The 20,799-nt window shown below is 50.0% G+C and overlaps 1 protein-coding gene across 6 annotated transcripts in view; it reads left to right on the top strand.

Moving 5' to 3' along the window:
• The window catches only part of CysRS-m (cysteine--tRNA ligase-like protein, mitochondrial), a 114,874-nt gene that overhangs the window by 15,127 nt on the left and 78,948 nt on the right, over positions 1-20,799 (top strand). For 3 of the 6 annotated variants that reach the window (XM_068393963.1, XM_068393959.1, XM_068393961.1), the window contains one exon: positions 4,230-4,356. The exons of the other annotated variants lie outside the window; for them this stretch is intronic. In XM_068393963.1, coding sequence (XP_068250064.1) covers positions 4,248-4,356 — 109 coding nt within the window. In that variant the 5' untranslated portion in view covers positions 4,230-4,247. Of the gene's footprint in view, positions 1-4,229; positions 4,357-20,799 lie in introns of those variants that run through there. 6 annotated transcript variants of the gene reach the window in all.

The following is a 20,799-nucleotide window of genomic DNA, read 5'->3' on the forward strand; positions in this document are numbered from 1 at the left end:
CGTCTCTGTCAGCGAATTCAGTGTCTCTGAACTTCTATGCCATAGCGTCAGCAGAGTTGCCCGGTTGGGCAGAATGATCCATACCTTAGGCGAAGGTCTTCCTTAGGATCATCGACGGCTTCACCCCCGGCCTCCTCAGTCGATCCTTTCTTGTAAGGAAGGATCTGAGAGGGGATGTCCATAGTCGACCTCTCAGCCCCGATCAAGTTTGTCGAACAAACTTCGGCCAGCGTAGACCAGCAGAATCGATCAGACTGGTAACGAGGCGACAGGACTCCTTAAACCCTGGATCGGAAGGACGGGTACTTTCAGTTTCCATTCCATCCATCTTCCAGGGTGCTCGTCGAATTCAGCCTAGACTGCAAGTATTCCTGCTTATGATGCAGTGTGGCTATCCCGCCGTGGCATAGCAGGTTTGTTTCCCCAGAGAACTCTCCCTGCCTTCCTCTTGGCCGCTCAGGTGCAGGCTTCCGCCTCCTCTGCTGTTTGGAGGGCTGGTCAACTCCGGTAGGCTCGGGTTTCGACCTTCTTCAGCTCCGGGACAAGCTTCCGGATGCTTACCATGAGTGTGGGCTCATGGTATTTTGCTTGGAGCCTTCTCTTCCTCTGCCTCAACATCTAGAGTATCTGGCCATGATATTGAGTCAACCGCATTACCACATTGGAAACCCCGCTTCTCGTCCGTCCAGCGAGGTTAAGCAACGTCGGTACTTGGATGGGTGACCACCTGGGGACGCCAGATTCTGTTACCACATCCTCCGAGCCTTCCTTTCGGTTGACTGTGGCAAGACTGAGGAGAGTCGCAGTACCTGTTCTCAGTCAAGCAGAGCTTTCAGCCCTACCTTGGAATGTTTCCTAGTTCTTCTTTCCTCATTGACCCGTCTATAGTCCGAACGGTCGCCTCAGGATAAGTTCCATGTGGGGCGATCCAAGTTCCGGTGGCTTCAGGCAATGTTTAACCGGACTCCCTGGCCCTATGGGACCAGCGGAACTATTAGACCTGCAATGGGTGTTGACCTATGGAGCCTCTTGATGGTAGTGGATATTCTCGTCCTTTCCCCACATTCTTGATGCGGTTCTCGGACTCGTCAAAGGAAAGGGGGGGGGGGCATGTTCCGGTCCAGGCCTATGGTCAAGACCTGAAGGATACCTCTCCATCATTCAGGCAGGCTTAGGGGCCTTAGTCTGGCCCCTCTTCAGATCCTACAGCTCCTGCCGAGTCGCCCCGTTGCGCGTCGACTTCATTCTAACCAGCAGGGGACGCATTTTCACACTTTCACATCTTGCAGTAGAGATACCGGGATGATTGAGATTCTCTCAATACCACCATCGGCTCTCTCATTCCAGGCAGGGGAATGTTTCTCTCAGACTATCCGAGCAGAGCCTCATAGAGAGAGTGTACCTAGGGGTCTTTGACCTTGGGTAACCAGCAAGTGCTGGTCTGGGGGACCTGATCGCGACAGCTTGGAACCTCAAGCTTCCGCTAGTCTTCCCCCCAGTCTCAGACCCCGAGACTCTGGCAAGATGCATTTCGGTGATGGTGGGACAACTTCGACGCCTGCGTCTTCCCTCCTTTTTGTCTGCGGACAATGGGCCTCAACAAGACCAGGTTGTCTGTCAACCTTTCAATGGGAGAGCTCCACTGGGACTATGCACAGAACGGTTTCTGGACCCTCTGCTTCCCCTGACGGAACTCCCGGGAGAGCTTCTCCCACGGCGCAGACTACTCAAGCAACCACACTGCGACATCTCTCCCGAACCGGGGCGTCGCTTCGGCTTCATGCCTGGAGACACTACGCTTCCTCCTCTAGAAGAGACAACCCGCTACAGTCGCGGTACGGAGGTCGCGTCATCTGCGATAGTCATCCACAGGGGTCTCCCAGGCAAAGTGAAGAGTCTAAGGTGGTTGGTGCCGTGGGAGATATACCTCTTCCCTTGAGGCCTCTTCTCCAGTAATAACGGTCTTATTGCCTTTCGGCGGGAGGAAACTCCTTTCCGCTCTCGGCAATGAAGCCTGTCGCTCAGCCTTTCCCTGACCTTCAGGCTTAAAGGAATAACTTTTTCCTGCCCGCTGGATCTATCCTCGCTCATGCGAAGCTACGATCGTCCCTGCCCTAGTCGGGGGAAGACCTCCAACTTGGAGCATGGCTCGGACTTTTAGTCCTTTAAGAGATCTTCTCAAGACCCTTTTACGACAGGCCTCGGATTGTATTCCGCCTTGGGTCTTCTGCTCACTCTGGCCACGGCCAGTGTGTAAGCAATCTTCTTGGTCTCTTACTACTCCCCCCTTTCTAAGGAAGAGGGGAAGGCAACATTCAGGCTCGCTCCTGAGTTGTTGGCTAGACTCAGAATCTGAGGGTCCCGGCCCTTCGGTCCGATTCATTCAAGATTTCGAGTCTCCATTCTGTGTCTGATGTCCCAAGACCTTCTCTTTCTTGCCAGTAAGGAATCGAGAGGTTAGCGCTGGGAACAGCTGCAGTTTGTCCTCAGTTGCAGCCGATTTGGGAACACAAGGAGGACACGGGGGGAGAGTCACCAGTATACCTCTTCAGCCCGGACTCAAGGACATTCATCTCGACCTGTCTTCAGACTCTCCCCCGTCACGTCGCCCTACAGCACGATGTTGGATACATCGCAACGTCCCTCGCCTTCGAGTAATACTACTCTGTGACGCAGGTGCTACAAGCTGGAGTCTGGAAGCGTCTGATGACCTTCGCAGCCCGCTTCCTGCAGGGCGTGACCCACAGGAGTCTCGATACGTTTTCTATCGCTCTGTGGTGGCTAAACAACAGCTGGTCTAACCTCAGGCTCCTTTTTGGACAGGTAGCAGAAGGTTGAGGGCATTGTTATCAGGTTTTAGTCTGCATGAACGAAAGAAGTATGTCTGGCCCTTACTACTTTCTTCATCATCCCCTCTACAGGGAAGCAGCATCCTGGTCTCTGCATAGCTGACCTCGAACCTCTGCAGGTAAACCATGCTTCCTTGTGTTCCGAGTATTGAGTCAATACTGTCGCGTCCCCCATACCCTGACGAGGTGGTATTGGGAACGTCCTAACCCAGAGTTCCTTCTGGAACTCCAGGTCAACTGCCTAGGACGAGTCATACTTCTTCCTTCACACACAAGCTTACGTAGGCCACAGGGTTCCTTGCAGAGCAAGGAACTTGTGAGGTGCAGGGACTCCTTTTCTCGAGTGCGACTCACTCGGATTCTGAGTCCCCGGGTAAAGCCAAAGCCAGGATGGCTGGGGACTTTCCACCCTTCCTAAGGGATAAGTCACCCTTTGCAAATAGCGTGGTTTGTATTTCGGTTACGGAACAAATGACAAATTCGAAGATAATTTGTATTTTTCCTAACCATACAAACCTTAGCTATTTACACATATTTGCCCGCCAGCCCTGTCCCCCAAGACAAGTCCTACCTCTAAGTGAAAGTGAGTATTCACCTGTGTGTGAGGGGGAGGAGGGGTAGCTAGCTACCACTCCCCTACCCCCCCGCTAACTAGCGCGGGGGTAATACACCCTCGTTAAATTCTAATGGCTCGCCATTTCAGCTACACTAAAAGTAATACCCTTTGTAAATAGCTAAGGTTTGTATGGTTAGGAAAAATACAAATTATCTTCGAATTTGTCATATTGCTTACCTTAGTGATGCAAAGAGATTCTTGTGTGCTAGGAAATTTTGAATTTCTTAATGAGGTTCCTTGGATGCTAGTAAATTGATGCTCAATCATCATCATTACTAGCTTGTGTTTGTTTCTACACAAATATAAGGCCTAGCCTTGTATTAGCCATTGTTTTCAGCAAATCTGGAACTTGGCTGTTGAAATTTTAACAAGGTGGTGGTAGTTACTGCCGGTTGGGGGTAAAGCCCTGCCCGCCTGACATTCCACTGAGTACCACTTTGTTTTCAGCCACCTGAAAGTACAGACATACTCTTAGTGCTGTCAACTAGCTGTTTTAATCTTTGTGTTTTCTTTTAGATAAATACTGGCAGCTCATTGTGTGTGAGGGATATTTGAAAAGATCTGAGAGCACTTTTTCTCTTAGTTTGTGGGGACATTCAGAATTTCAAACTTACAGCAAATAATATTGTGTTCAAGAGACTGACTTGAGTCTCTCTTTATATATTATATATTACCCATACATTTCTATAAAGAATATTTTAAAAGTTATTTTCATCTAGTCTCTTCCTGTGGTGCAATTATTGTAATGGATTATTTTTTTCCAGGTTTGCCACCCGGTTTAAATGGGCATTTTCCGATGTTTTGGATGTTTAGTTTCATCGGGTCTTTTCTACAGACAGATTGGCGTGTCGCACGTTGCTCATCGTCCCAAATTTCATGCGTTTCAGTTAGGTGGGTGTTGTAGTATTTGATCTTTTTCTCATTCCTTTCCATATTCAGCTGGTGTTTTCTGGTAATTGATACCTCCGCCAATGAAGTTGGAAGGAGGTTATGTTTTTGCCCCTGTATTTTTTTTTTTTTTTTTTGTGTGATTGTGAACTTGCTGACAACAATTTTAATTGTAGAGTAATGAAACTTGCAAGAATTAACTTATTTAAAAAGCTGGATATAATTAAGTTTTGAAAGGTCAAGGTCACGGTCAAGCAAAATGTCCAATTCACGTAATCAGCCATAAGTTTGGACAGCTTTGTCACAAAGACTTCAAACTTTGTTCATATTTGAAGTGTATGCAAATCCATGCCAATTAATACATTTGTTCCATAATTGGAATACAAACCACGCTTTTTAATAGTGGTATTACTTTCGGCGTAGCTGAAATGACGAGCCATTGATTTTTAACGAGAGTTAACTACCCATACCGCTAGTTAGGGGGGGGGTAGGGGAGGGTGGCTTGCTACCCCCCTCCTCCCCCACACACACACACACACCTGTGATTGAGCTCACTTTGCTTTTGGCTCGGATGGTGAACGAACGTTGCTGCTCTTCATCCTTGCCGAATATTGGCAGCCATTAATGACTTTGGTTTTTTTTCTTATTCTCTTAGTGTGTGTGTGTGAAGTTGACTTCTGCGACCATGCGCACCTGACCTGGACTCTCCGGACGCCCTTGTGGGCCTTATATGTTGGCGGTGGAGACTGATCCTCACACCCTTTGTCCTTCATGCAGAGGTCAACGGTGTGATAGTGTTAATAAGTGCAATGAGTGTAGGGAGTGTTCTTCTTCCCAGTGAGAGAGGTTTGCGCGACGGCGGAAGAAGAAGTCCAAGCGGGATATTTCTCCTTCAAAGGCTTCTTTGAAGGAAGAAAAACCCAAGGACTCTTCTTCCGTCTCCTGACCCTCCTCCTAAGCTCCTACTCGTTCGGTCTCTTATGAGAGACCGTCGAGTAGTTGCGTAGAGCAAGTTATCATCGGCCAACCCCACTTCTCGAGAGATGATGTTGCTTTCCCTAGCGAAGCAGCCCCACCTCTCCCACCGGGTGAGGCCTTGTCACTAACTCCCCTTTTACAGATTTGGTCTTCCTTGGGGCTTATGGGTCTATCCTCCAAGGAAGCCTTGCTGCAGTTCATCTGCATGGGTGCTTCTGTTAAGCAATCATCGTCGCCGTCAGAGGTAGGTCCCCTGAACCTTGTCGACGTTGTTGTGTCAGAGGTGTCTCATGCGGTATCATCCATCTCCTCTGCCACTCCAGACTCTACAGTGGTTGCTGCCGACTTAGTTTCCCCCGTTCCTGAACATCCTTCGAGGGGGAAACTAAGTTCAACATCTGTCTCTCCTGCAAGTGTTTCTCTCCCTCAGGGGAGTTCACTCATAGAGACTCCTCTTCGGAAGACTGCTGCGGGGCACGGTCAGCTTGCTGATCCAACGGCCCCCAGAGGGCGTATTCGTCGGAAGGCAAGCCTTCCTCTTCGCCTGAGAGGTCTCCTTTCACCACCGGTGAAGAGGCGCCTCTTTGGTTCATCGTCGTCACAGCAGTCCCCTGCAGAGGAGCCTTCGCTGCATTCTGACCTTCATTCATCAATCGTCACTGCTCCTGCAACTAGTCTTGTGACTTCGATCCTGGACCTCTCTGCCGATCGTTCGTGATCCCCTTCGGTGGATGGTTGCCCTTACAAAGGGCACGCCAACCATCCACCCTCCAGACCTGCCAACCTGCCAGCTCGCCATCTGAAAGAACTTCAGCGCTCACCAGCAACTCGTCAGACTTCTCGTCACTCTACAGCGCTGCGGCGCGAAACTTCACCTGCTCGCCCGCATAGAAGGCATCAAACTCATGCGCCTGCCTGCCAACGTTCTCCTGCACGTCAGCGCTCTCCTGCACGCCACGTGCCCACGTTCACCTGCGCTCACACGCCCAGGGTCGCTCGCGCGCCAGCGCACTACAGCGTGCTTGCACTCTCCTGCGCGCCAGCGCCCACGATCTCTTACGCGCCAGTGCCCACCTGCACGCCAGTGCTCGCCTGCGCGCCAGCGCTCTCCTGCGCCCCCCTGCTCTCCTACGTGCCAGCCTGTGCACCATGTATCTACCGCGGGCGCCAACCTGCGCACTAATGAATGCCTGCGCGCCAATATTCTCTGGCGCACAGACACACTGTAGGTGAGACAGCAAACACATTGCAGCCCTCACATACGCGCCAACTCTCACTGGCGCGCCGGCGCTCTCCTGCGCGCCAAATATCTCCCGCGTGCACGCACAGAGACATGCGCACGTGCCTGCGCACCAGCTCTCACCGGCGCACGCGCGCCAATACTCTCCCGCGCCCCAAGATTCTCCTGCGCGCGCACGCGCACCAACCGGCACGGGCGAAGGATCTACATCCGGCAAGGTCGCCATCGCCTCATTCCCCTCCCCGCAAACACATTTCAGCACACCCTGTGGGAGAAGGGAAACAGGCACAAGCAGAGGGGTTCAGGATCCCTAAACTGCCTTCTAAGGCGGACCCACCTATTACGGTGACTCCTCGTAGTGAACCTTCTGTCCCTTTCCTTTCAGGGATCTGTCTGATAGTGCATCAGTCAGTCAGCAGCCTTGGTTCAGTGCCTTAATCAGAGCTGTAACACAGACATTCAAGCCCATCCTGTCTGACTGCTCATCAGAGCAATCCATAGCTCTGGACTCAAGACATGGAACCATGGCTTCCTCTACCCCTCTGAAGAAGAAAAGAGGAGTTTCCGATGTGGTCACTTCCCCGAGGGTGAAGCTGACTCCGTGCAGACCATCAAGGCAAGTCCCTCCGGTTTCTCCCCAGAGATACTCGCCCTCCCTGTCGGATGAAGACCATCCATCACCCTGGGAACTGCGCAAGGAGAGACACTTCCATCGCACCAATGGAGGAAACCTCCCTTCCCGCGGAGAGTTCCCCTAAATCTGAGACCAAGAGGGACATGACACTCAGGTCTTCGATGTTGGAGTCTTACCTCCTTCCTCGGAAGGAATCCAAAGACTCCAAAACTCTGCCAAATTTCTCCACTAGGGCTAGAACGGAGACAGCCAGCCACTCAAGGAATGTCTGCGACTCACCCCAAGAAGAGCTCTTGGGGATAGAAGGAGACTTCGCTGCGAGTCCTACATCAGGAGGAGACCAACCAGAATCAGAACATGCATTCTGGCAGGTTCTGACTCTAATGAGGGTTCTCAATGGGTTTTCCGACCCAGAGATATCCCCTCGAGAAGGCAAAGACACGGTCTTAGACCGAGTCTTCAGCACTCAGAAACCCTCAAAGACCAGTGCAGTCCTGCCCTGGTCTCAAGGGATGAAGAGTACCAGGGACAAGATCTCCTAATAGCTCTCCGAGTTTGCCTCCTCCAACCGTGCCGGCTCTACGAACAAGCTCTTCCCACCTCCTCGCGTACAGCAAAGAAGGTACTTCGAGATCCTGGAGGAACCCAGGTCTCCTCTTCCTCTTCACCACTCTCTTGAAGAGCTAACCAGGAGAGTCCCACTTGAGAGACTCTCCAACCGGCAGGTCTCGTTCTCGGCAACCGAGGTCCTTAACCAGGAAAAGGTCACTAAGTATGCGATGCAAGCTACTTCGTGGCTGGACATCTGGTTAGGGACCTTAGGTATCCTGATACAATTCGAGGATTTTTCCAAGGACCGTACCAGGAAGGCAATTGAGAGCTTTTTACTCTCAGGCACTCCCACGATCGAGTTTCTTGCCCACCAATTCTTGAACTTGTGGGCAAACACTATCTTGAAATGTTGAGATGCAGTGTCTGAGAGGTTCCACCAACAGGTCCCAAGCATCGAGATGAATAGGCTTAGACATTCCTCCCTAGAGGGGCCCCATCTGTTTGAGCCTAAGGATGTGGAACTTGCTGCTGAGAGGTGGAGGAAGTCTCATCGAGACTCCCTCCTCCATACGGCTTTAACAACTAAGCCCTATAAACCTCCAGAACCTCAGCAGTCCCGTCCAACCAAGACCGTAACGACGAAAACAGCAGCGAAGACAGTGGTGTCTAATAGGTCTCTCCTGTCAAGGATAGGGAAGGCAAAAAGTCCTCCAGGGGAGGAAAGAATCCTAGAGGGAGCAGCCGAGGGAGGCCGCAAACGCTAGGACAGGCACTCCCCCTGTGTTTCCACCAGTGGGGGGGATGCCTACGAAGTTGCACAAACAGGTTGTAGCAATTCGGGCCTGACTCCTTGACAATCTCCGTGATTCGTATAGGATATTGCGTCCAGTTCATAACATCTCTACCTCCCCTGACCAGGAATCCAGTGTCAATAGATTCCCTTGCCATGGGATCGGCAAGGGGGCAGGCCCTTCGGGCAGAAGTCCAGACCCTGTTGAAGAAGGGCGCTCTCCAAGAGGTCTTCGACGAGTCCCCAGGCTTCTTCAGTCGACTCTTTTTTATAAGAAAGGCGTCTGGAAGCTGGAGACCAGTCATCAACCTCTCATCCCTGAACAAGTTTGTCAAACAAACTCTGTTCAGCATGGAGACTGCAGACACGGTCAGACTAGCAGTAAGACCTCAGGACTTCATGTGTACACTGGACCTAAAGGACGTGTACTTCCATATCCCAGTCCATCCGTCTTCAAGGAAGTACTTAAGATTCAGCCTAGACAACAGAAAGTACCAGTTCAAGGTGCTGTGCTTCATTCTTTCCACTGCACCCCAAGTTTTCACCAGAGTGTTTGCCCTAGTGTCATCTTGGGCACACAGGATTGGCATCCGTCTCCTCCGTTATCTGGACAACTGGCTAATCCTAGCAGACTCGGTGTCAACCCTTCTTTATCACCGAGACAAACTTCTGAGACTTTGCCAGGATTTGGGGATTATGGTAAATCTCGAGAAGTCTTCTCTGCTTCCTACACAGAGACTGGTATACTTAGGCATGATCAAAGACACCAATCTCCACTAAGCCTTCCCATCAGATGACAGGATAACAAGGTGAGAAAGGTCGCAAGACCCTTTCTCAGACGAGAAGAACTTCCAGCCCAAACGTGGTTACGTCTCCTCGGTCACCTTTCATCGCTGGCCCGTCTAGTTCCCAATGGTTGCCTCAGTATGAGATCCCTCCAGTGGCAACTCAAGTCCCGGTGGAATCAAACTCGCGATTTCCCAGACATCCGGATCGCCATGGGATCAGCGGAACTGACAGACCTCCAGTGGTGGGTGAGAGACGAGAACCTACGAAAGGGAGTGGACCTTCTCGTCCTCCCCCTGGATTTAATGCTGTTCTCAGATGCTTCAAGGAAAGGGTGGGGGTCCCACGTGCTGCACCACACGACCTCAGGCCTCTGGTCAGAGTCAGAAAAGTACCTCCGCTTAAATTTCCTAGAGATGAAGGCCGTCTTTCTGGCCCTTCAACACTTCCAACAGTTCCTGGCAGGCCACTCACGATAACACCACAGTAGTGGCTTACATCAACAAACAAGGAGGTACTTTTTCGCAGCACCTATCCCATCTAGCAGTAGAGATACAGTGGAACCTCTACACACGAACGTATCTACATCCAAATTTTCCAACATCCGAAGTAAAATTCGAGCAAATTTTTGACGCTATACCCGAATTTTATTTCGACACACGAAGTAAGCATTACGCCATTGAGCGTCGAGTGCTCTGTTCTCTATTCTTGTGTGTATCGTGTGGTTGTCCTCTGTTTGGTCTGTTATTAACAGTGCTTATTTTCTTCCTTTTCTCACATTTCATTTTTGATTTTACCTTTAATCATGGTGCCTAAGAAGCTAAGTTTCAGTACATGAAGAAGGCAATTCTTTCATTAGAATTGAAGCAAGAAATTATAGAAAAACATGAGAGCAGTGTGCATGTGAGTGATACTGTATGGCTAAACAATGTGGCCGGAATAGGTCTATTATCTCGAGGATCATCAAGCTGAAGGCAGCCATTAAAGCAAATAACCATCGAAGGGGATCACCATTATTACAAGACATCTTAGCAATACCCTGGAAGAGATAGAACGCCTTTTGTTGATAGGGATAAAGGACAAAAAGATTGTTGGTAACGATCATTTGTGAGAAGGCCCAGCATGATGAACAGAAAGAAAGAAAAAAGTGAAGCAAAGAAAACCATGATAGCATTAACAAGCTTCTCTCTTTTTCTGTTTCTCTCTAAACAAAGCATTAACATGTTCTTTAAATAAAATTTCTCTCTCTCTCTCTCTCTCTCTCTCTCTCTCTCTCTCTCTCTCTCTCTCTCTCTCTCTCTCTCTCTCTCTCTCTCTCTCTCCCTTCGCTGTTATAGTGTTAGATACGTCTATTATTTTTTTTCTGAGAGAGAGAGAGAGAGAGAGAGAGAGAGAGAGAGAGAGAGAGAGAGAGAGAGAGAGAGAGAGAGAGAGATTAAACAAAAATATGTTTAGAGTACATATGATTTTTAACAGCGTCAACGAGTTGAAAAATAATTAAATGTAACTAAGAAAGTAATAACAGCTAATCTGAATTCCTTTATTAACTAGAACAGGAATTGTTACGCAGTAAGAGAGACGGTCGGGGAGGAGGTAGAGATGGTGACTGCGATAACTCGTCACTGAAAGTGATGAAAATAAAAAATCAAAAGAAAAAAAATGTAAAAAATATGAAATATAAAAATAAAAAAAAAAAATAAGCTAATTTAGATTAAAATTTCCGTAGTGTAAGTTACGGTATGTTATCGCAGTCACCATCTCTACCTCCTCGCCGATCGTGTCTCCTCGTGCGTGCGTGTGTGTTTGCGCATACGCACACGAGTGTGTTTATATCAATATTTGTTTAGGTTAATAAAGGAATTCAGATTCGCTGATATTGTTTTTTTAGTTACATTTAACTTTCTTTCAACTAGTTAACGCTGTTAAAAATCATATGTACACAACACATATTTGTTTAATCTCTCATTTTTGTTTAATCTCTCATTTTTGTTTGATCTCTCTCTCTCTCTCTCTCAGAAAAAATTAATAGACTTCTCTAACACTAACAGTGAAGAAGAACAAGAGAGAGAGAGAGAGAGAGAGAGAGAGAGAGAGAGAGAGAGAATTTATTTAAAGAACATGTTAACACCATGTCTATCTTCTCGCCGATCGTCCGTCTCCGGCGTAGCAAATCCTACACCTGCGTTGGCCTGTCTCTAAGGTAAAGTGGCAATAAAACACATTTTTTATTTATTATTTCTTTATAATTATCTTTTTTACATGCTTCTTACATATTATGCAGTAATGTTATTGTTGTGTAATTATGTGTAGCCATTTATTAAGGATTTATTATGGGTTTTTAGGCTGAGGAACGAATTAAATGAATTACCATGTATTCTTATGGGAAAATTCGTTTCTACATCCGAACATTTTCTACATCCGAAGTTGGTTCTGGAACGGATTAAATTCGTATGTAGAGGTACCACTGTACTGAGATGGGCCGAAATCCACTCGATACCACTATCGGCACGCTTCATTCCGGGCAAAAGGAATGTGCTCGCCGACAATTGGAGCAGAGCATCTCAGATAGTGAGTACCGAGTGGTCTATGGATCATCTAGTAGCCAACAAAGTCCTGATTTTGTGGGGTTCTCCGACTGTGGACCTCTTCGCAACGTCCCTGAACTTCAGGCTCCCGCTGTATTGTTCCCCAGTCCCAGACCCCAAGGCTCTCTGGCAAGATGCTTTCCAACAACGGTGGGACAACATCGACGTTTACGCCTTTCCCCCGTTCTGTCTTACGAGGAGGGTACTCAACAAGACCAGAACATCGGTCAATCTTTCAATGACCCTCATAGCTATGCTATAGCATCATGCAGAATGGTTTCCGAACCTTTCTTCAGCTCCTAACGGAACCCCCAAGAGAACTCCCTCCACGACACAATTTACTCAAACAACCACAGACCAACATACTCCACAAAGCCGTAGCTTGGCTACGACTTCACGCCTGGAGATTATCCAGCATCTCCTCTCTGAGAGAGGATTTTCACAACAAGTTGCAACTAGGATGGCTGGATACCTGCGTAAGTCATCAGCAGCAGTCTACCAGGCAAAGTGGAAAGTCTTCTGTGGTTGGTGTCGTGGAAGGGGTATCTCTCCACTCGATACCACTATTCCAGCAATAGCAGAGTTCCTCGTGTATTTGCGTGAAGAAATGCACTTGTCAGTCTCGGCAGTGAAAGGCTATCGCTCAGCCTTAAGCCTCGCCTTCAGACTGAAAGGAATGGACATTTCTTCATTGCTAGAACTTTCTCTACTCATACGGAGTTATGAACTTACCTGCCCCCAGTCGGAATTGAGACCTCCCCCATGGAACATGGTTCGAGTTCTCAGGTCTCTTAAGAGACCTCCCTATGAACCATTGCGCCAGGCAACCGATTGCCACCTAACTTGGAAGCCGGTGTTCCTGCTAGCTTTGGCTTCGGCCAAGCGAGTCAGCGAACTTCATGGTCTCTCATACAACATCACCCATTCAAGGGGATGGGGAGAGGTAACGTTCAGCTTCGTCCCTGAGTTTATTGCTAAGACTCAGAACCCGGGAGTAGTGGATCCATGATTCGACTCCTTCCGGATTTCTAGTCTCCGTACTGTAACAGATGACCCAGATCATCTCTTACTATGCTCAGTGAGGAGTTTGAGGCTCTATCTTAAGAGAACAGCCGAAGCCCGTCCTCATGTGCTTGCACTATTTGTCAGCACAGGAAGGACCAAGAGGAGGGTCACCAAGAACACCATCTCAGCGTGGATTTGCAAGGTCATAGACCATGCACTGAGTCCAGACCCTCCTCCGTCACGTCGCCCTAGAGCTCATGATGTCAGGGGCATAGCTACGTCCCTGGCATTCAAGAGAAACTTCTCAGTGACGCAGGTTCTTCAAGCTGGGATGTGGAATCGTCAGACCACATTCACATCCCACTACCTGCAAGACGTGACCCACAGGAGACTCGATACGTTCTCTATCGGTCCTGTGGTGGCTGCACAACAGCTGGTTTAAAACCTCAAGCTCCTTATTGGACAAGTAGCAGAAGGTTGAGGGCATTGTTACCTGGTTTTAGTCTGCATGAACGAAAAGGTTTGACTGGCCCTTATTCTCTTCTTCATTCTCCCCTCTCTTGGGGAAAGCAGCATCCTGGGTTCTCTGCATAGCTGACCTCAAACCACTCCAGGTAAACCATGCTCACTTGTGTACGTTGTATTAAGACTAATACTGTTGCGTTCCCAGACCCTGACGAGGTGGTATTTGGAATGTCCTAGTTACACAGTTTTTCCTTCTAAAGAACTCAGAATAACTTTACCAGGACAGTCACACTTCTACATACCACAACACACAGCTTGCGTAGGCCGTGGACCTTGCATAGCAAGGTTTTAGCGAGGTGCAGGGACTCCTTAGTTTTTGAGTACTGATACACTCAGATAAGGAGCCCCCGGGTAAAAACCAAAAACCAGATTGGCTGGGACGTTAACCCTTCCTAATGGGTGAGTCACCCCTATTAAATCGCATGGTTTGTATTCCAGTTACAGAACAAATGACAAATTCGTAGATAATTTGTATTTTTCCTAATTATACAAACCTTAGCTATTTAAGCAAACTTACCCGCCAGCCCTATCCCCCCTGAAGTCCTACCTCCAAGCAAAGTGAGCTCAATCACAGGTGTGTGAGGGGGGCCAGTAGCAAGCTACCCTCCCCTACCACCGCTAACTAGCGGTATGGGTAGTTAACCCTCGTTAAAAATCAATGGCTCGTTATTTCAGCTACGCCGAAAGTAATACTGTACCCCTATTAAATTGCTAAGTTGTTCCGTAACTGGAATACAAACCACGCTATTTAATAGGTTGCTTCTCCTAGCGAAGCAGCACCACTTCTCCCCCCCGGGTGAGGCCTTGTCACTAACCTCCGTGTTTCAGATTTGGTCCTCCTTGGGGCTCACGGGTTCGCCCTCCAAGGAGGCATTGCTTGAGTTCATCCGCATGGGTGCTTCTGTCAAGCAATCGTCGTCGCCGTCAGAGGTAGATCCCCTGTCACCTGTCGACGTTGTTGTGTCAGAGGTGTCTCATGTGACATTACCCATCTCCTCTGCCACTCCAAACTCTAGTGTAGCTACTGACTTAGTTTCCCCCGTTCCTGACTATCCTCCGAGGGGGAAACTAAGCTCATCATCAGTTTCTCCTGCTAGTGTTTCTCTCCCTCAGGGGAGTTCACTTACAGACTCCTCTTCGGAGGACTGCTGACGGTCAGCTTGCTGATCCAATGGCCCCCAGAGGGCGCATCCGTCGGAAGGCTCGCCTTCCTCTTCGCCTTAGAGGCCTTCCTTAACCTGTGGTGAGGAGACGCCTCTTTGGTTCAACATCTTCAATGCAGTCCCCCGCAGAGGAGCCTCTAGACCAATCATCCATCACTGCTCCTGCAACCAGTCTTGTGACTTCGGTCCTGGACCTCTCTGCAGATCGTTTGCAATCTCCTTTGGTGGAGGGTCGTCCTTTTAAAGGACATGTCGACCATCCATCTAGCAGACCTGCCGACCTTCCATCGCCGTTCCTGATGAGCCTTATAAAGATCCTCCAAAGTGCGCTATTGCTTGCCATCACTCTCGCCCTGTGCACCACGTGCCCACGCGCCCTGACCAGCGCTCACCAGCAGCTCGTCATTCACCAACGCTTCGGCGCACCACCCATCCTGCTCGCCCTCACATAGGGCAGCAGCCTCACGCGCTTGCGTGCCAACATGTGCTTACGCGCTAACCTGACCATCAGCACTCTCCTAAGCGCCATGCGCACATGCGCCCACGATCACCTGCGCAAACACGCTCACGGTCGCCTACACGCCAGCACTCCACAGCGCACGTGCGCTCTTTTGCGCGCCAACGATCTCCTGCACGCCAGAACTTTCCTGCACCTATGCGCCGGCGCCCACCTGCACGCCAGCACTCTACTGCGCGCCAGCGCTCACCTGCTCGCCAAATTTCTCCTACGCGCCAGTTATCTGTGCGCCAACGTTCTCCTGCGCAACAGCACTCTCCTGTGCACCAACATGTGCGCCCCACATCACCTGCGTACCCGCACTCTCCTACGCGCAACCTTGTGCGCTAACCAACGTGCCAGCCAAAACCTGCGCTCTATCACTCTCCTGCGGGCAAGTTCGTAGGTGAGGTAACAACTTTGTTGCCCTCACCTGCACGCCAGTGCTCACCAGACCAGGGGCGCTCACCTGCGCGGCATCTTTCTCCTGCACGCACACACACAGATACGCGCCAACACACTCCCGCACGCTCATCATGATTCTCCTGTGCGCACGCTCCCTCTCCTACGGACGCGTGCCAACACTCTCCCACGCGCCCGCGTGCTCATCATGATTCTCCTGTACGCCCGCGTGCGCACAAATATTCCCCTGCGCGCGCCAACAGTCTCCCGCGCGCGAGCACCAATAGTCTCCCGCGCGCGAGCACCAATAGTCTCCCGCGCGCGAGCACCAATATTCTCCCTCGCGGGAGCTCCATTATTCTCCCTCGCGCGAGCATTCGCATCATCAGGCACGTCATCTGGCAAGGTCGCAATCGCCTCATTCCCCTCCCCGCAAGCGCATACCATCGCGCATTGTGGGAGAAGGGAAACATGCAGAGGGGTTCAGGATCCCTAAGCTACATTCTAAGGCAAACCCACCTATTCCAGTAACTCCTCCAAGGGAACCTTTGGTCCCTTTCCCTTCAGGGGGTCTGTCTGACAGTACGTCTGTCAGCCAGCAGCCCTGGTTCAATGCCTTGATCAGAGCAGTAACCCAAGCTTTCAAGCCTGTCCTGTCTGATTTAGGGCATGGAACCATGACTTCCTCTACCCCTTTGAAGAGGAAAAGAGGAGTTTCGGACGCAGTCAGTTCCCCGAGGGCGAAACTGACTCCACTTAGACCATCGAGGCAAGTTCCTCCTGTTTCTCAGACTAACTCTCCATCCCTTTCGGATGAAGATCTCCCGTCACCTAGGGAACCACGCGAAGAGAGACTTTCCCCCATCGCACCAATGGAGGAAATTTCTCTTCACGCCGAGAGTTCCTTGCAGTCTGAGAATATAAGGGACATGCCACACTCATCGATGTTGGAGTCTTACCTCCTTCCCCGTAAGGAATCTAAAGACTCCAAAACCATGCCAAAGTCCTCCACTAGGGCTAGGATGGAGCCAGCCAGCCACTCAGGGAATGTCCGCGACTCTCCCCAAGAAGAGCCTTTGGGGACAGAAGGAGACTTCGCTGCAAGTCCTACAACAGGAGGAGACCAGCCGGAGTCAGAACATGCATTCTGGCAGGTTCTGACTCTAATGAGGGTTCTCAATGGGTTTTCTGACCCAGAGATCCCCCCTCGAGAGGGCAAAGACACTGTCCTCAAAAACCCTCTAGGACCAGCGCAGCCCTGTCCTGGTCTCAAGGGGTGAAGAGTACCAGGGACAAGATTGCCCAGCAGCTCTCCGAGATGTCCTCCTCCAACCGTTACGGTACCACGAACAAGCTCCTACCACCACCTCGTGTACAGCAGAGGAGGTACTTTGAGATCCTGGAGGAGCCCAGTTCAGCTCTTCCTCTTCACCACTCGCCGGAAGAGCTAACCAGGGGAGTCCCTCTTGAGAGACTCTCCAACCGGCAGGTCTCGTTCTCGGCAGCCGAGATCCTTAACCAGGAGAAGGTCACGAAGTATGCTATGAAAGTTACTTCGTGGCTTGATATCTGGTTAGGGACCTTAGGTATCCTGATACGATCCGAGGATTTCTCCAAGGAACGTACCAGGAAAGCTATGGAAACCTTCCTTCTCTCAGGTACTCGCACGTAGGGTTTCTTGCCCACCAAGTCTCGAACTTGTGGGCAAATACCATCTTGAAACGTCGAAATGCAGTAGCTGAGAGATTTCACCAGAAGGTTCCTAGTGTCGAGATCAATAGGCTCAGACATTCCTCCATAGAGGGGTATCATCTGTTTGAGCCTAAGGATGTGGAACATGCTGCTGAGAGGTGGAGGAAGTCTCATCAAGATTCCCTCCTCCATAGGGCTTTAATATCTAAGCCCTATAAACCTCCAGCACCACAGCAGTGCCGTCCAACCAAGACCGCAATGACGACAAAAACTGCAGCGAAGACAACGGTGTCTAAGCCCTTTCTTGTCAAAGACAGGAAAGGCAAAAAGTCCTCCAGGGGAGGGAAAAATCCTAGAGGGAGCAGCCGAGTCCGCAAACGCTAGGATAGGCAGTCCCCCTGCATTTCCACCTGTGGGGGGATGCCTACAAAGTTGCACAAACAGGTGGAAGCAACTCGCAGCCATTCCTGGACAATCTCTGTGATCAGTCTAGGATATCGCGTCCCGTTCATAATATCTCTACCTCCCCTGACCAGGAATCCAGTGTCATTGAACTCCCTTGCCATGGGATCGGCAAAGGGGCAAGCCCTTCGGGCAGAAGTCCAGACCCTGTTGAAGAAGGGCACTCTCCAAGATGTCCTCAACGTATTCCGAGGCTTCTTCAGTTGACTCTTTCATGTAAAGAAGGCGTCTGGAGGCTGGAGACCAGTCAGCGACCTCTCAGCTCTGAACAAGTTTGTCAAACAAACTCCGCTCAGCATGGAGACGACAGACACGGTCAGACTAGCAGTAAGACCGCAAGACTTCATGTGCACACTGAACCTAAAGTACGTGTACTTCCAGATCCCAGTCCATCTGTCTTCAAGGAAGTACTTAAGATTCAGCCTAGACAACAGAATTTACCAGTTCAAGGTGCTGTGCTTCGTTCTTTCCACAGCACCACAAGTCTTCACCTGAGTGTTTACCCTAGTGTCATCTTGGGCACACAGGATTGGCATCCGTTTTCTCCGTTATCTGGACAACTGGCTAATCCTTGCAGACTCGGTGTCAACCCTTCTTCAACACCGAAACAAACTTCTGAGACTTTGCCCGGATCTGGGGATCATGGTAAATCTCGAGAATTCCTCTCTGCTTCCCACTCAAAGACTGGTATACTTAGGCATGATTGTAGACACCATTCTCCACAAAGCCTTCCCATCAGACGACAGGATAACAAGGCTGAGAAAGGTCGCAAGACCCTTTCTCAGACGAGAAGAACTTCCAGCCCAATCGTGGCTACGTCTCCTCGGTCATCTTTCATCGCTGGCCCGTCTAGTTCCCAATGGTCGCCTCAGGATGAGATCCCTCCAGTGGCGACTCAAGTCCCGGTGGAATCAAGCACACAACTCCCCGAACATCCAGATCCCCATGTGACCTGCGGAACTGACAGACCTCCAGTGGTGGGTGACAGACGAGAATCTACGAAAGAGAATGGACCTTCTCGTCCTCCCCCTGGATTTGATGCTGTTTTCAGACGCTTCAAGAAAAGGGTGGGTGGCGCACGTGCTGCACCACATGACCTCAGGCCTCTGGTCAGAGTCAGAAAAGTACCTCCACATAAATCTCCTAAAGATGAAGGCCATCTTTCTGGCCCTTCAACAGTTCCAACAGTTCCTGGCAAGTCACTCTGTGGTGGTGATGAGCGACAACACCACAGTAGTGGCTTACCAACAAACAAGGAGGTACTTTTTCGCAGCAACTATCCTATCTAGCAGTAGAGATTCTGAGATGGGCCGAAATCCACTCGATACCACTATCGGCACGCTTCATTCCGGGCAAAAGGAATGTGCTCGCCGACAACCGGAGCAGAGCATCTCAGATAGTGAGTACCGAGTGGTCTTTGGATCATCTAGTAGCCAACAAAGTCCTGACTTAGTGAGGTTCTCCGACTGTGGACCTCTTCGCAACGTCCCTGAACTTCAGGCTCCTGCTGTACTGTTCCCCAGTCCCAGACCCCAAGGCTCTTTGGCAAGATGCTTTCCAACAACGGTAAGACAACATCGACGTTTACGCCTTTCCCCCATTCTGTCTGATGAGGAGGGTATTCAACAAGATCAGAACATCGGTCAATCTTTCAATGACCCTCATAGCTCCGCTATGGCATCACGGAGAATGGTTCCTGGAGCTTCTGCAACTCCTAACATAGCCTCCAAGAGAACTCCCTCCACGAAACAATCTATTCAAACAACCAATGCCAACATCTTCCACAAAGCCGTAGCTTCGCTATGACTTCATGGCTGGAGACTATCCAGCATCTCCTCTCTGAGAGAGGATTTTCGCAACAAGTTGCGGTTAGGATGTCTGGACATCTGTGAAGATCATCAGCAGTAGTCTACCAGGCAAAGTGGAAAGTCTTCTGTGGTTGGTGTCGTGGAAGGGGTATCTCTCCTCTTGATGCCACTATTCCAGCAATAGCGGAGTTCCTCGTGTCTTTGCTTGAAAAAATCACTTATCAGTCTTCGGCAGTGAAAGGCTATCGCTCAGCCTTAAGCCTCGCCTTCAGACTGAAAGGAATGGACATTTCTTCATTGCTAGAACTTTCTCTACTCATACGGAGTTATGAACTTACCTGCCCCCAGTCAGAAGTGAGACCTCCCCCATGGAACGTGGTTTGAGTTCTCATGTCTCTTAAGAGACCTCCCTATGAACCATTGTGCCAGGCAACAGATCGCCACCTAACTTGGAAGATGGTGTTTCTGCTAGCTTTGGCCTCGGCCAAGCGTGTCAGCGAACTTCATGGTCTCTCATACGACATCGCCCATTCAAGGGGATGGGGAAAAGTAACGTTCAGCTTCGTCCCTGAGTTTATTGCTAAGACTCAGAACCCGTGAGTAGCGGATCCACGATTCGACTCCTTCCGGATTTCTAGTCTCCATACTGTAACAGATGACCCAGACCATCTCTTACTATGCCCAGTGAGGAGTTTGAGGCTGTACCTCAAGAGAACAGCCGCAGCCCGTCCTCGAGTGCCTGCACTATTTGTTAGCACAGGAAGGACCAAGAGGAGGGTCACCAAGAACACCATCTCAGCATGGATTCGCAGGGTCATTGACCTTGCACTGAATCCAGACCCTCCTCCGTCACGTCGTCCCAGAGCACATGATGTCAGGGGCATAGCTACGTCCCTGGCCTTCAAAAGAAATTACTCGGTGATGCAGGTTCTTCAAGCTGGGGTGTGGAAACGTCAAAACACGTTCACATCCCACTACCTGCAAGACATGACCCACAGGAGACTCGATACGTTCTCTATCGGTCCTGTTGTGGCTGCACAACAGCTGGTTTAAAACCTCAAGCTCCTTATTGGACAAGTAGCAGAAGGTTTGACTGGCCCTTATTCTTTTCTTCATTCTCCTCTCTCTTGGGGAAAGCAGCATCCTGGGTTCTCTGCATAGCTGACCTCAAACCACTGCAGGTAAACCATGCTCCCTTGTGTACCTAGTATTAAGACTAATACTGTTGCGTCCCCATACCCTGATGAGGTGGTATTTGGAAAGTCCTAGTGCACAGTTTTCCATCTAAAGAACTTCGGAACAACTTTCTAGGACGAGTCACATTTCTA

The sequence above is a fragment of the Palaemon carinicauda genome, chromosome 19, assembly GCF_036898095.1.
Source record: "Palaemon carinicauda isolate YSFRI2023 chromosome 19, ASM3689809v2, whole genome shotgun sequence".
Classification (NCBI taxonomy): domain Eukaryota; kingdom Metazoa; phylum Arthropoda; class Malacostraca; order Decapoda; family Palaemonidae; genus Palaemon; species Palaemon carinicauda.